The 15,024-nt window shown below is 35.9% G+C and overlaps 1 protein-coding gene across 1 annotated transcript in view; it reads right to left on the reverse strand.

Annotated features, from left to right (window-relative positions):
- Positions 1-15,024, reverse strand: part of RCL1 (RNA terminal phosphate cyclase like 1) — a 51,297-nt gene that overhangs the window by 30,730 nt on the left and 5,543 nt on the right. Inside the window, exons 2-3 of the mRNA XM_039883634.1 lie at positions 6,649-6,720; positions 4,204-4,379 (exon numbers count right to left, since the gene is read on the reverse strand). Coding sequence (XP_039739568.1) covers positions 4,204-4,379; positions 6,649-6,720 — 248 coding nt within the window. The remainder of the gene's footprint in view (positions 1-4,203; positions 4,380-6,648; positions 6,721-15,024) is intronic.

Below are 15,024 nucleotides of genomic sequence, written 5' to 3' on the forward strand. Positions count from 1 at the left end.
GTGGCGGGGGTGGGGATGAGAAAACCAAATAACCCTGTGACCTATCCTACCTGTACCTGGAGTCACACAGAATGAGTCAGATTTACTCTGAGGGTTAGCCGGAAGCCCAAGTGTAACTTCAGGCATGGTTCTATCTCCCAAAGCACTCTCCACCTGACATGAAGGGCAGGCAACTTGGTGTAGAGGGACTGAAGGAGTGGATGTGAACTTGACTCCCACTCTGCCTCATACTTACTATGAGACCTGGACACTTTCCCATCCCACCAGGCTTCCTGTTGTGTAAAATGAGGAGCTAGACTAGACATGTTCCACGGTCTCCTCTAACTCTGCTCACTAGTTTTAGCAGAGTGGGGATGGTCTGCAAGTTCTGTTTAAGGGAAACTGAGCAGTCACTCTGTGGTTACAAAAAGCAAAAGTCTAACCCAAGTGGCACCTCAGAGCAAAAGTGTCGTCATCCTGACAGTTCAGTCACTCAATCAACAGGCAGAAATGTCATCAGATAGATGCCAAATAGAGAGGAAGAAACCTCCTCTCGGTTACCGTGTCTGAAACTGACGAGAACACCTACCTCACAGGGTTTGTACCAGAATAAAACAAATATGGATACATTTTATTTACTATAACAGTGCCCAGCACACAGTTGGCTTTATTGTACTTCTTTTCCTTTTCCAGGACGGCAAAGAAAAAGAAAGGAATCGTCATTCACCATCTGACCAGATTGCTGGCACCAATAAATATCTACTGCAGGCTCTGGTGCCAAATCATTGAGATTCAAATGAGACCTTCTGGAACTTTTCTTCTTGAAATGTCTCCCCATTTTCTATTCTTTTGCCTATGAGGAAAAAATATTCTTACCCATTTATAAGGCTCATCCCATCATTTCTGCTTTCGATCTTCATCCTCTCTGGACTTCTGCAGGAGTTACCCTTATTAAATCCTCCAATGCTTTTTATTTTAATTCCTTCCTTCTCCATTACAGCATCTCTTCAGCCTACAAGCAAGCTCAAGTCTCCTTTCATTAAAAAAAAAAAAATTCTAAACCTCATCTTTTCAGGAGTCATCCAATCTAACCTTCTGGAAAGATCTCCTAACCTTCCATAGTTCTCTTTCCAATTCGCTCCTCACTGTAACTGTCTTTACACTCCATTAACACTGTTTTCTCAAAGGTCAATAAAACTTCTCACTGATGAACCTCCCTGCCGAGTCCTAAATAAACTTCTGCTAAGGCTGACTCTCTAGGTCCTCTCTGGCTTCTTAGAACTCAACTTCTACTTGGTTTCTCTGAACACTTCTATCTCCACAGTCGTCGCCAGCTCCTCTTCCCCTACTCACACCTTAAACATTCATTTCCTCTTCTATTCTCAGTCCTTGGGACCATGGGGCAAAAACTCTAATGCCCACAGAGGTCAGAAAGGGAATTTAGGAGGAGGGAGGAGGGAGGCAGATAGGGTAAAAGGGGTCAAATACATGGTGACAGAAAGAAATCTAACTATGGGAGGTGAACACACAATGTAAATATATATATATGTCTTGCTGTTATAATGTACAGCTGAAACTTACTGGATTTTGTTAACAAATGTCACCATAAAAAATAAATTAATTAGTTAAAAAATAATAAACTAATTAATAAGTTAATAAATAAATAGATGGGGAAAAAAGAAAGGGAATTTAAATGAATGATGAGGTCAGCTAAGACCTCCAGCTAACTGGAGGGCTCATGCCTTATCCAAACAAGGCAGCTGCTACTCAGTTCCAATTGGTGGCTGTCGTGTTAGAACAGCCATCCAGTGCTGCCCCATCAACCTACTATAACATAAAATCTGGGGTTTCAAACATGAACATCCAATTCAGATACACACACTACCACACTATGCAGGCCAAAAGAAAAACACCAGAATATTTCAGCCAAAAAGCCACCAGTGTTCAATTTCGGCACTGGTTAATCTCATTCTTCTAGGAATTTAATATCAGTGGGTAAGAAACTGACGGCCTATCACTGAGGCTCCAGACAATAATTTCTAACTGCCCACTGGACAACCTCATGTGGATATCCTGCCAACATACCAGAGAACAGGACCAAAATCAAGCATATCACCCATCATCTAATCACAATTTTCCTCTTCCCTGTGTCCAACTCTGATCACTATCCTTCGAGTCAACCAGGACAGAAATCATGGAGTTATTTATGACCACTTTCTCCTATCCTATCTCGAATTAGTTGTCAAGTTATAAAGTCTCCCTCTACACTGTCCTTCATATCTGTCCCTTTCTTTCCCCTTCCATCTCTTTTATGTTCAAACTAACTGAAAATTCATCCTTCTCTCAACCTCCAGAGTTATCTTCCTAAAAACCAGACTGATTCTATGGTTTCCATTCCTCTAGAAAATGTTCTTCAACCCTCAGCAATTTGCTTGTACCTCTATCAGAGCCCATAAATATTCAGCTTTGTAGTGTCCCTAGCTGTGCTCACAGCTATCTTCCCCATGAGGCTGAGTTCCCAAAGGCAGAACTCATCTTATTCACCCTGGTGCATAATAAATGTGGACATCAACTGATGGGGAAACCACACATTAAAGAGATTGCTCAAAATGAAGAAGCCACAGGCTGGAGAAGTTACTCTTTATCCAAGATTAGGTATATATATTTTATCCTGGGTTGGAGACAAGTGCTAACCAAGGTCACTTTAGTCATGCAGCTGTCAAAAGTGAATAGTCCTGCAGCACATGAAATAGATTTTTTAAAAATACTCTGCATAAAAGTTAAGTATTATTTCTGGGGAATTCACCAACTAATCTTTGTCTGTTAATGTGTAAAACTTTTTAAATTATTGCCAGTGATTACAGCTTTTAAGATCACTAGCAATTATAGAAAAAAAGTACAAAACTGGGACACACAGTGCCAACGTCTCCCATATGCTTCAGGGTCTTTTCCTATTATTCAAGGCACCTTCGCTACCCTCCAATCTAAAAGTGTAGAGGCCTCCTCTCAAGAACACTTTTAACAGAAGGGCCCATTTCCTAGAATCTTCCAGAAAATTCAGGAAAAAAGCAATCCTTTAAAATTAATTTAAAATTCTAAACAGTTTTTACAACATTCCTTTACAGCTAAGAATTTCAGATCTTGCACTGTACTCATATTCTAGGAAAAGATTTTATGTACTCGAACTCCCAAGATGGGGAATAAGTCTTTTAATGCCTAAAAACACATTAACCAGGTTTATACCCTAGTAAGTGTCTTGGTAAATATCAGCAGCTTCCACTTTGGAGCCCACTGAACCTCCTAAATGGTCTTCTTTGGTTAGGAAAGTTACACACTTCACATTCTGCCTCAGAAGCCGCTCCTGCATTGCCTGTAGAGGTGAAGGTAAGAGTCCTTGATTAGGACTTCACATCATGCCCTCAGCTGTAAGATACCTTCTCTGGAAAGCAGAGCATCCCAAGGTGGGGATCCTTCCCTCCCTACAACAGGTATAGGGCAGGCCTAGACAGGACTGCTCTAATCTATTTTTTTTCCCTCTCTCTCTCTCACGGGCATGAGTCGAGGACAAAACCCATCCTAGACTGGCACTAAGACAGTTGTGGTGACCACAGTGAAAATTCCATCTTTATATTAAACTATCCTCCCCATACCTGCAGGAAAGTTAGCATACTCAATAAGAAACTATCAAAGCTCACACAAACCTTCCCTACCCTTGTGCCCTTTTTCTAAATCTACAAACTCTTCTCATAAGAAGAATGTCCTAAAGTTTATAGGTGAAGCCGGAGAAAATCAAGATTATGTTGCACCAATGCCAAGGAGAAATTATTTTATGTCTAAAATTTTGGTCTGCTGCCTTCCAGCCTCAGCTATCACCTTCCAGCCTCAGCTATCACATGACCTTATGAAAGTTCTACTCTCAAACACGGTGGCCAACACAGCCATATTTCATGTCAATCATGATGAGACTACAAGTATCTGTTCTGAAGGTTCTTAGATATGACAGAAAGGCATCTTGATAAATGTTAACAATTGCCACTGGATTTGATGATTACAAGTCTTGGTTCATCTGCCTCCTGGAGTGATTAATCTCTACATCTCAAGGTAAATAACAAACAAATACATCCAACAATAAAACTGTGACTTTATCAGAAACCTGTTCTCAAAAGTTGGGTTGTAACAAGAGGCAAAGCAAAAATCACACCATGGTTTGACCTGACTACTCACCGAAGGGTCAACCTGGTCATTGGTCACTCCTCGAAGAACTATTCTTAATGGGTGCTTCATAAATGGAGCCAGACAAAGAAGACTCTCTAGGTAATAGCCAATGCTGCGAAGAACACTACAATCATGTTCCACGGATCCACCATACAGGAGGCCAGGCTGATAATATAAAGTTGTTCCTTATACAAGAGAAAAGAGAGCAACATTCAGCAGGAAAAAAATTAAAAACAAAACATAAAAACTCAGTGTCACAAAGCAAAGGCAGTGAGTCCCGAGGAGAAAGTCTGACAAGGGCATCCAAGAGAGTTCAAAATGCCATTCCTAACAGCTCATGCTTCACTCCAAAAGCTGACTCATTATTGTCAAGCACCTGTAATAATAATAAACTATGAGTGTAATTTAATAAACAGTAATAAATTAAGCCCCTCCCTAACCCATTTGAATTGCCAAAGTCGTGGCAGAGTACAGAGATTCTAATGACATCTTAGTCTCCTAACAGCACACTCTCAGACCACGCTGATGGGAGGGACCGGGTGGGAGGGTTTACAAATGATGTGCTGAAATCATCACACCAGCAATCAGCTTTTTTTTAGGCCCCTGAAATGAGATTTCCCATATACCACACTCACCAAACAAGATGCCTAGAAAAGGCAAATACTTTACGCTAATTTCATTAATAGTAGCTATTTTCATTTAATAGTAATAAATAGAAATATCTACATTTATTTCACAGCTTTAGTGGAAACTTTTTATTATCTTTATTCACTTTTTCACATATTTATATCATCTGAAAAGTTTCTTACTAGATTTACATATTAGAGGAAAAACAAAGTAAGATACTCTAGATGATTTGGGGAGTATAAATGGGTGAACAAGGTATTTTTACTGCTTAGGTATTTTGCAATGTCTTTTCGCACAATTTATCAATAAATAAATTTAACATTAGAGGAAGGAGATATGTTCACTCACTCAAAAGAAAAGCAGCTCTTGGAAGTTTCACAGAATAAATTTAGATTTTACTATATTAAAACCCAAAATCACAATAATCACAATTAGAATCATATTCTTCTCACACTTTTAAAAGAGAAATATTCTACATTAGTTATTCTAAGTACTATTAATGAGTCGTAAAACCAATCCTTTAGGTTAAAAAGCCAAAAAAAGAAAAAAAAAAACATCCATATAACTACTAAACTCTGCAAATCCATTTATGCCTGCAAATTAACCAAATAAGAAATTGACCAGATCATCAGAATGACTTATTCTACGTGTGTGTGTGTATGTGTGTGTGTGTGTGTGTGTGTGTGTGTGTGTGTGTGTTGGGGGAAGGGGAAGAAGAGATGGAAGCATGTCAATGTCTGACTTCCAACCTAACCTACATATGTGACTAGAAAAGAATAGAATTACTTGCCCACTGAATTACCAATATAAACTTTTGAAAAACTCTCCAGCAATTGCAGAGGAAAGCCAAGGAAGACCAAGGGAATCACAGCTTGCAAAGGGCATCTGAATGCTCATGCCTTCCTGTTCTTTGTAAGGTATGGCTGAATGCAGCTACAGATCAAGGTTCATGTGGTGCCAAGCTACTTATGAAGCCAAGCTTGTCTCCTCTCTTAAAAGAGTCAACATATAGGAAAGTGCAGTTTCTTTTGTTGCATATATGTGAAAAGGTTCATAGTTCATGGAGCCTGCCGAAGGATGTCTGCTATGGTCTTTTTTAGATAAAAGAGTTTCTAATAGCAAACAAAAACTTAAAAACAACCTGAATGTTCATCAGTGGAGCAGTTAAATAAATTATCTTACATCCATACAACAGAATACTATATTAGGCCCATTAAAATACTAAGATGGACCAGCTTGGGACAGACAGGTAAAGTATTCCCAGACATCTGTGCTAGTGAAAAAAAGCTGGCTGCAGAACATATGAAGAGCATGCATGACCCTGTTGATGGTCTGAGATACAGAGGTGCCCATGTAAGCAAACACATGTAGAAGAGACAAGGGCACGTACCCCAAGCTGGCTGCACCTGGGGGACGGAATGAAAAAACAAAGTGGTAAAGGGACTTTCACATTTTTTGCATAGACTTGTATAAACTTATTTTAAAAGACAAATTAAAAAAGTAAAATTCAACACATACAACTACCTCAGAGTTTGTTGTAAGGTTTTATTGTGACGATATAAGTAAATGGACTTTGAAAAGTTGTATATAAATGTTGGTATAAAATATTTTCATTGTTAAAAAAGAGGAGGTGCTTGTTCGTCGATCTGAAAATTTCAGTCTTAAATTGGCAGATTTCACACATATCTCCAAACAATTGAATCACAGACAGGGAACTGGGTTTTTCCATCTGAATAGAATATTTATACCATCAAACAGAGTGAGAAACAGGAATGTTTAAGTAGTACATATGTTGGTGCTTTCAGGAATGAGAAGAAAGGAGCTTACCTGTTTGATTTATTTCAATTCGAGAACCATTTGTTATTTTGTCCAACAGCCTTATGAAGCTGGCTTCAAAATCTGTGGAAAAAAATGGAAAAAAATCTATGGCCTCGTGTTAGGTCACCATTTTCAGAGGCACCTCCCATACATGTACTGCCGTAGAGGGGTAAGTTACTTCCTGCATCACGCCTGGGTTTTTCTCAGGACCTGGGTGGGATCACTGGCTGAGGAACCTGAACCAGTTGAAAAGCACTGACTAGCATATATATGTTTAGTAGAACTGTCAGAAACAATCCAGCTTTCATATTTCACAAAAAAATAGCAACTCTACCAGTAATCTAAAGGAATATTAATTTCAGCAGCATAAGACCTATTTTTCTGACTTAAGGAGCACATGCCAAATAAGGGAGAAATAACAGAAAATAAGGAAGAGCTTTAAAGTCAAATTCTTACTTATTCCAAAATACCTGAGAGGGCAATTTAAATTGAGGGCCACCCTTCAGTCTTGGAGATAGTAAGAAGTCACTGTCTCTCCCATTCAACAAAGTGTCCGTTCTCCCCTTCTCTACCATTTTACTGATCTAGAGCTGTAGAACCAGTTCATTTATAAAGGTGCTTGAATGTACAGTATTATTACTATCTTTTTAAATGCATGAGAAAAGACTGGAAGGAAAAACACCAAATGTTAATAAATAGATTTCTCTTCATGGTAGGACTTTATATGAATTTAATTTTCTTGTTTAAATTTTAATGTTCAAATTAGTTTCAATTCCCTTAAATAAACAGATAAAAGCTGGTCATTCTTTAAAAAGGGGGTAGAGAGGGCAGGAACTGATTTTAAATGTGAAATATAGAAGGTGGTAGAGTAAAGACTCAGGAAAGAATGTCCTCTGACCTTGCCCTGAGGTGATCTTACACACACACAACCACACACAAACACACGCAGGCATGCACTTTAGCTTCAACCTCCTACCCATGAACAAGGACAGGAAGAACCAACTCTTCTGCACTGAATGCATTGTGACTGCCTGACACTTTTATGCAGTTCCCACTCCTATAACAAACTAACAGTGTTTGCAAGCACAGACCCCAGCAGTCACCTGAACCGATCCCAAAAGGTGAGCAGATTAACTAAGCAATTCCCATCCACCTGTTCCATTATTTAACACTGTCCCATAACTCCCATCATTAGTAGATTCTGTAATCTGTACAAAGACCATTGGGCTACAAGTCACAAAAACTCCATCATGTCCAGAAACAAGTAACAATGGCTAATAATGGTTAATAACAGGTATGTATTAATGCTTACCTTACAGCCATACATTCTCTCATTTAATTCTCAAAACCCCAAGGCAGGAAGTGCCATTCCCATTTTATAGAAGGCTTAAGCTCAAGAATGCCTACTAGCTTGTGACTGGCAAATGACAGAGCCAAGAACTGAGCCCAAGTCCATTCGTCCTCCAAAGTCCAGGCTCTTAAGCACACCACGAAACTAGTTTGCCTAACTCAGTTTAATCCCTCAGAACCAACCTCTTTCTCTCGAAAATCATGGTATTTTTAAGCTGCAAGCAGTGACCTAATGAAGGATCCTACACACAATTTAATGGGTCCTCAATCAACATTTATTTTTAAGGAAATCAGAACAGAATAAATGATATAAGAGTAACTATACATAGTAAAGGTACTGTTCATGAAACTTTAGTTCAGTTTTACATATATTTGTGTGTGTGTTAGGTTGTGGGGTAAGTAGCATAATAAAAGTTTGAAAGGACCTCAACTACAAAACTTAACTAGAAATTACTTCTAGTCTTTTTATATAGAATAATCTATGTTTTAGAAATCAGACATGATCCATACCATAATGCCACTTTATACTTATGTTTACAGAAAACTGCAAGGCACTTGGCACAAAAAAGGAAAACCCTTGATTGGTACAAGCTTTTGAAGTGCTTGAATGAGAGAGGAACACGCGTTTCTGAATAAAGCCCAAAATTAAACTCCATAGCTTTCACAGATGAGGAAAGGGAAAAAAAAGCATGACTTTAAAAATAAAATTCTTTTTTGGTAATCCACAGAGGCTCTTAAGCATGAATACAGTTAAAAAAAGACCAGCAGAGAAACACAAGTAGGAAAACAATGGGTACACAGAGACCTCTAGGTAGGACCATACCCTAGTCACAGCTAATAGTGCTTCGGAAGTTGTACTTCAAAGAATCAAATACAGAGCTAGTTCCAGAATCCTGGCAACAGTGAAGATACAGCTCCATCACCTGGTACAAAAAAGATCTCAAGTTCAACCAATGATAGTAAGACTGAAGTTCCCCAAGCTTCATTAAGACAAGATGTATAGGATTCCTTGCCCCTTCACTTCCCGCACATCCTCTCTGTGACTCTTCTTCTTTAAGGCTGTTCCTGGGGGGTATAAAATTTTAGATATCTAAAAATATTAGGGGAAAGTTCCAAAAACAAGCACAATTTTACTACCTTGCTTAGAAATGCACAACTAGGTTATAAAGACAATTAACATGAATGTCATAAAGGTCAGGAAAGTGGTCACCACTAGGGGCATGGAAGGGAGCTATAAATGGAAGAGGCCCCATAGGTGCAGGCAGGAAATGTTCTATTTCTTGACCTAGATGGGGTCACACAGGTGTTCGTTTTATAATCCTTTTAAGTAGTACTTTTATGTCTTACGCATTTCTTATGTTATTATATTTCACATTTTAAACAACTTTGTACTGTTAGGACTTTTCGTCTCAGGATTCCTTAAATATCATCTCCACTGCCTAATGCTCTCCTTTCCCTATCCTCCCAAAGAAGTGAGTTCATTTCTTTAAAAGGGCCAGTAACTCCTATAAGAGTGTCACAGAAATCAGCCTGACACATTACTCACTAAGAAAAACAAAACCAAGTCTCAAAGAAGAGGAGTAAGAGAAGAAATACAATCTAAAGATCTATACTTTAAAACAAGAAGCAAATCTCAAAAGTTACAGTTTCAACTTAATGGTATTAATAACTTAAGTACTAGTCTGATTAAATTACGGCACACATATATCAGAACACTATGTAGACTTAAAATTAATGAGGTTTTTAAATATATGTGCTAATTCATTGAGAAAATTCAACACAAATCAACTGTCTCTTTCATTTTTAAAAGAAAATAAGATGTGAATTAATAAAATCAGAAATAAACAATAATGTAATAAAAGATTAGAAGCTTTTCTGGTAAGTTATTCTCTATTATTTACTGATATATTTGAAATTAAGATATGTAGCTATGTGAAAATATGATAAATCAAAATAGATAAAACAAAAGATAAAAAAAGATAAACACAAAACAAAGAGAATGAGAAAATTTATCAAGTAATAAACACTTCAAGAACAGAAAAGAATGTAGAGGTGGCTTCAACTGCAGAACAGTTAAAAGCACCACACACAAAAAAATTAAATTACAAACTAACCTCATTTAAAAGAACAAATGAAAACTCCTGCATAAAATCTTAGAAAAGAGACCGTAACATTTTTTAGCTATCTACTATGATTAAGAAGAGTCCATTCCAGGAATGGGCTTCAGATAAAGGAAAACTACAACATAATTAAATACAAGATTAAATACATACAGAAAAAAAAAATCAAATAACAAGTTTAGTTGCTACTGAAAAGGCATCTGATAAAATTCAACATCTACTTTTTCAGTAAAATTCTGTTTTACAAAGTATGAAGAATAAATTTATTCAATGTAATATTGTTTATATACAAAAAACAGAAGCCTTAAAAGTTCAAAATGTCTTTGTGGCTTCATGGTAAGCAAAGATTTCTTTAAAAGGTCACAGAAAGATCTATAAATTGGACTACATTAAAAGTAGCAACTACTGTTCCCAACGACACCATTAAGAGTGTGAAAAGACAAGTCACAGAGTGGAACACAACATTTGCAATACTTGAATAGAGAATGCATAAATTGTGGCATATTAAAAAATGTAATATGACACAGCAATGAAAATCAACAAACTACTAATGCTACAACAGAGATGAATTTCACAAACAATACAGAAATAAAGAAGCCAGATACACACAAAACACATACTCATATAAATTATGGTTAATACTTTAAAAAACTAATCTATGGTGTAGAAAGTCAATTTATTATTTATATTAGAGGTGGGGAAAAGTTGTGTGACTGGGAGCAAGCATGAGAGATTATGGGAGGCACTGGTCATGTTTTCTTTTTTGACATGAGTAATGGCTACATGGATATATCCACATAATAATAATTCATCAAGCTTACATTTATGGTTTGTATACTTTTCTTAATGTGTACTATATTTTAATAAAAGACTTTTTAAAAATGAAAAATCAAGTTAAAAAAATAACACCTTTAAAAATAAAAAACAAAGAAACCTAATGATCTCTCCACCATGATACTAGAAATGCCATTTGATACATCTTAAAAAAAAAAAAAAAAAGACAGGTTTCAGTATAAGGAAGAAATATCAATTAAAGAAAAGGCTATCTTACCAATTAAGTAAAGGATTTCAAATACTTTCATTTGACCTCACATTCTCATTTTTTTTTTAAAGTATAATCTTTGACCCAGCAATTCTATATCTAGACCTTTATCCTGCAGAAATAGAAGGATGCTAAGATATATATACAAAAAATTTTACTGCTGCTTTATTTATAACAAACATTGAACGTTACTTTTTTTGGTCCCATACCTTCAAGTTTTCCTAGATATTTTGCTTTGCTTACATAAAAACCTGTCAAAGCAATGAAATCAACAAAGGGCAACTTAATTTTCTCATTTATGCTATTTTGACCATCTTTCAAGTTTTAATTAACATCCAAATTCTTCAATTCTAGTTCTTTTATTTACAAACACATTGGGAGGAGATAAGCTCTCTCTAGCCCGAATGCACTACAGCATTCCCTCCACCTCAGAAAATTACTAATGACAGATAAAAACATTATATAAAAGAGTTAATCCACCAGGATAATCTAACAATCCTAAATGTACCAAACAACAAAGCTGCAAGATATATATATGAAGCTAAAACTATTTGAACTGAAAAGAGAAAGACAAATCTACAATTATAGTTGGAGAATTCGACACCCCTCTCTCAATAGTCGACAGGAAATCAGCAAGGACAAAGAATTCAACAATGCCATCAACCAATAGGATCTAACCAATAATTATAGAATATTCTAGCCATGAGAGAATACTCATTATTTCCAAGTGCCCATGGAACATATACCAAGATAAACTATATCTCGGACCATTAAAAAAAAAACTCAACAAATTTAAAAGAATTGAAATCGTACAGAGTATGTTCTCTAACCATAATGGAATCAAACTGAAATCAATGACAGATAACAGGAAACTATACCCACACCTGGAAACTAAATAACACACTTATAAATAATCCATAATTCAGAGAGGAAGTCTCAAAAGAAAGAAAAAAAATACACCGAACTGAATGAAAATTTAAAATTACATCAAAATTTGCGGGGCACAGTAAAGCAGTATTGAGAGGAAAGTTTATTGCACTAAATACATACGTTAGAAAAGATAAAGTTTCCAATAACCTAAGCCTCACCTCAAGAACTTAGAAAAAAAGGAAAATTAATCCAAAGCAGTGAAGGAAAGAAATAATAAAAATAGCAGAAATAAAGGAAATTGAAAACAGAAAACAATAGAGAAAAATTAATGTAAGAGTTGGGTCTTTTAAACCTCTAGCAAGACTGACCAATAAAAAAAAAAGGGGGTGGAGAGAGGGAAAACACAAATCATCACTACATCAGTATCAGGAATGAAACAGGGGATGATATCACCCAAATTAATAAGCTCAAAAGAAAAATTACATGCTCACATCCACTGGAGCAGAAGCTCTTGACAAAATATAATAACCATAATATTTTTAAAAAGACCTTTTCAAAAATAAGAATAGAAGAGAATATCCATAACTTGATAATAAAGCATCTAAAAAAATACATACAGCTTAACATTATACTTCGTGGCAAAATACTGAAGGCTTTCCCCCTAAGATAGGAAACATGCAAGGAAGTTTGTTCTCATCACTCTTACTTAAGTTAACGTAGTGCTAAAACTTCTAGCCAGATGAAGAAGAAAGAAATAAAAGGCATAAAGTTCAGGAAAAATGAAGTAACTGTTCCTATTTGCAGATGACATGACTGTCTACAAAGAAAATCCCAATAAATCTACTTAAAAAAACTCACCCGGAACTAATTCAGCAAGGTTGCAGGTTACAAGAAAAACATCCAAAAAATACATTGTATTTCTATATACTAGCAATGAACACACAGAAAACAAAATTTAAAATACCATACTATTTACAATTGCTCAAAAAAATGAAACATTTTGGTGTAAATCTAACAAACCATGAACCTGACTTGTATGTTGAAAACTACACAATGCAATACAGGAATCAAAGATCTAAATGATTGGAAAGATAAACTATGTTTACGGATTAGAAAACTCAATATAGTAAAGATTGACATACAGGTTTAACACACAGTTCCTATCCAAATCCTAGCAAGATTTTTTTTTTTTTAAATAGACAAGATTATTCTAACATTTATATGGAAAGGCAAAGGAACTAGAATAGCTAAAATAACACCAAAAAAAATAACAATAAAGTTGGAGAGATAAGCCTGCTCGATTTCAAGACTTATTATATAGGTTCAGTAATCAAGACTGCGTGGTACCAGCAAAGGGATACACTTATAGATCAGTGGTACAAAATAGAGAACCCAAAAGAGGCCCATGCAAATATACCCAACAGGCTTTTTACAGAGGTGCAAAAGTAATTTAATGGAATTAAGAGTCTTTCAACAAATGGTGCTAGAACACTTAGACATCCGTAGCAAAAAAAATGAACCTCGACCTAAGTTTTAAACCTTCTACAAAAATTAACTTAAGTGTAAAATGTAAAACTATGAAATCTTTAGGAAAAAAAAAAACAGAAAACCTTCAGGATCTAGGGCAAGGCTTAGACTTGACACCAAAAGCACAAACAGTACAATAAAAATTTGATTAATTCTATTTCATTAAAATTAAAATCTTTTCCTCTGCAAAAGGCCATGTTAAGAGAATAAAAGACAAGCTATGAAGTGGGATAAAATATTAGCAAACCATATATCTGACAAAAGTCTAGAACATGTAAAGAAATCTCAAAATTTAACAGCATAAAACAAACAATCCTACTAAAAAATGGACAAAAGACGTGAAAAGACATTTCACCAAAGAGGTTATATAGATGGCAAATAAGCATATGTTAAGATGTTCAACATCATTAACCATTAGGAATACACCGATTAAGCTATACAACAGCACTACACACCAATAAGAATGGCTAAAATTAAAAATAGTGACAACACTAAATGCTGGCAAGAATGTAAAGAAATTAAATCACTCATACATTGCTGATGGGAATATAAAGTGGTAAAGTCACACTGGAAAATAGTCTGGCAGTTTCCTAAACATGCAACTGCCATACAACCCAGCAATTGGACTCCTGGACATTTATTCCAGAGAAAGACTATGCCCACATAAAAACCTATACACAAATTTCTATAGCATCCTTATTTATAATAGCCAAAAAAAAAAAAAAAAAACCAACCTGAAAACAAAACAAATGTCCTTCAACAAGTGAGTGATTAAAAAAACTGTGGTACTTTTATACAATGGAACACTATTCGGCAATACAAAGGAACAAACTTGATAAAAACAACAACTTGGATAAACCTGCAGAGAATCATGCTGAGAGAAAGTCAACCACAAAAGGTTACTTACTATATGATTCCATTTATAGAACATTCTTCAAATGAAAAAATTATAGGAATGGAGAACAGATTAGTGGCTATCAAAGGTTAAGGAGTAGGTGGGAAAGGAGGAAAGTGAGTGTGGCTATCAAAGGGCAACTTGAGGAATCCTTGTGATGACGGAAAAGCTCAGTATCCTCACTCTTATCAATGTCAATATCCTGGTTATAATATTGTTACTGTAGTTTTTCCAGATGTTACCACTGGGGAAACTGGGTAAAGTGCAGAGAGATCTCACTGTATTACACAACTGCATGTGAATCTACAATGATCTCAAAATAAAAAATTTAGTTTAAAAAAAACAGTGCATAGTTCCATCTGGAATAGCATTTTACAGCTTCCAAGCAATAGCACATCTGAAAATAGACCATTAAAATTCTTGGCATTTGTCTTTAAAAGATGAGCATCTTGTTTGAGGCAGCTAAAAATCATCACATGAGAGCAAACTTGAACAGTCAAGAGGCACAAGAGGGCAGGTTCCTAGCAACAAGACAATATTCAAACTAAAACTTATTCACACAGATTCAGCCTTCCCCAAAT

The sequence above is a fragment of the Pteropus medius genome, unplaced genomic scaffold (genome assembly GCF_902729225.1).
Source record: "Pteropus medius unplaced genomic scaffold, Ma_sr-lr_union100, whole genome shotgun sequence".
Taxonomy (NCBI): Eukaryota; Metazoa; Chordata; class Mammalia; order Chiroptera; family Pteropodidae; genus Pteropus; species Pteropus medius.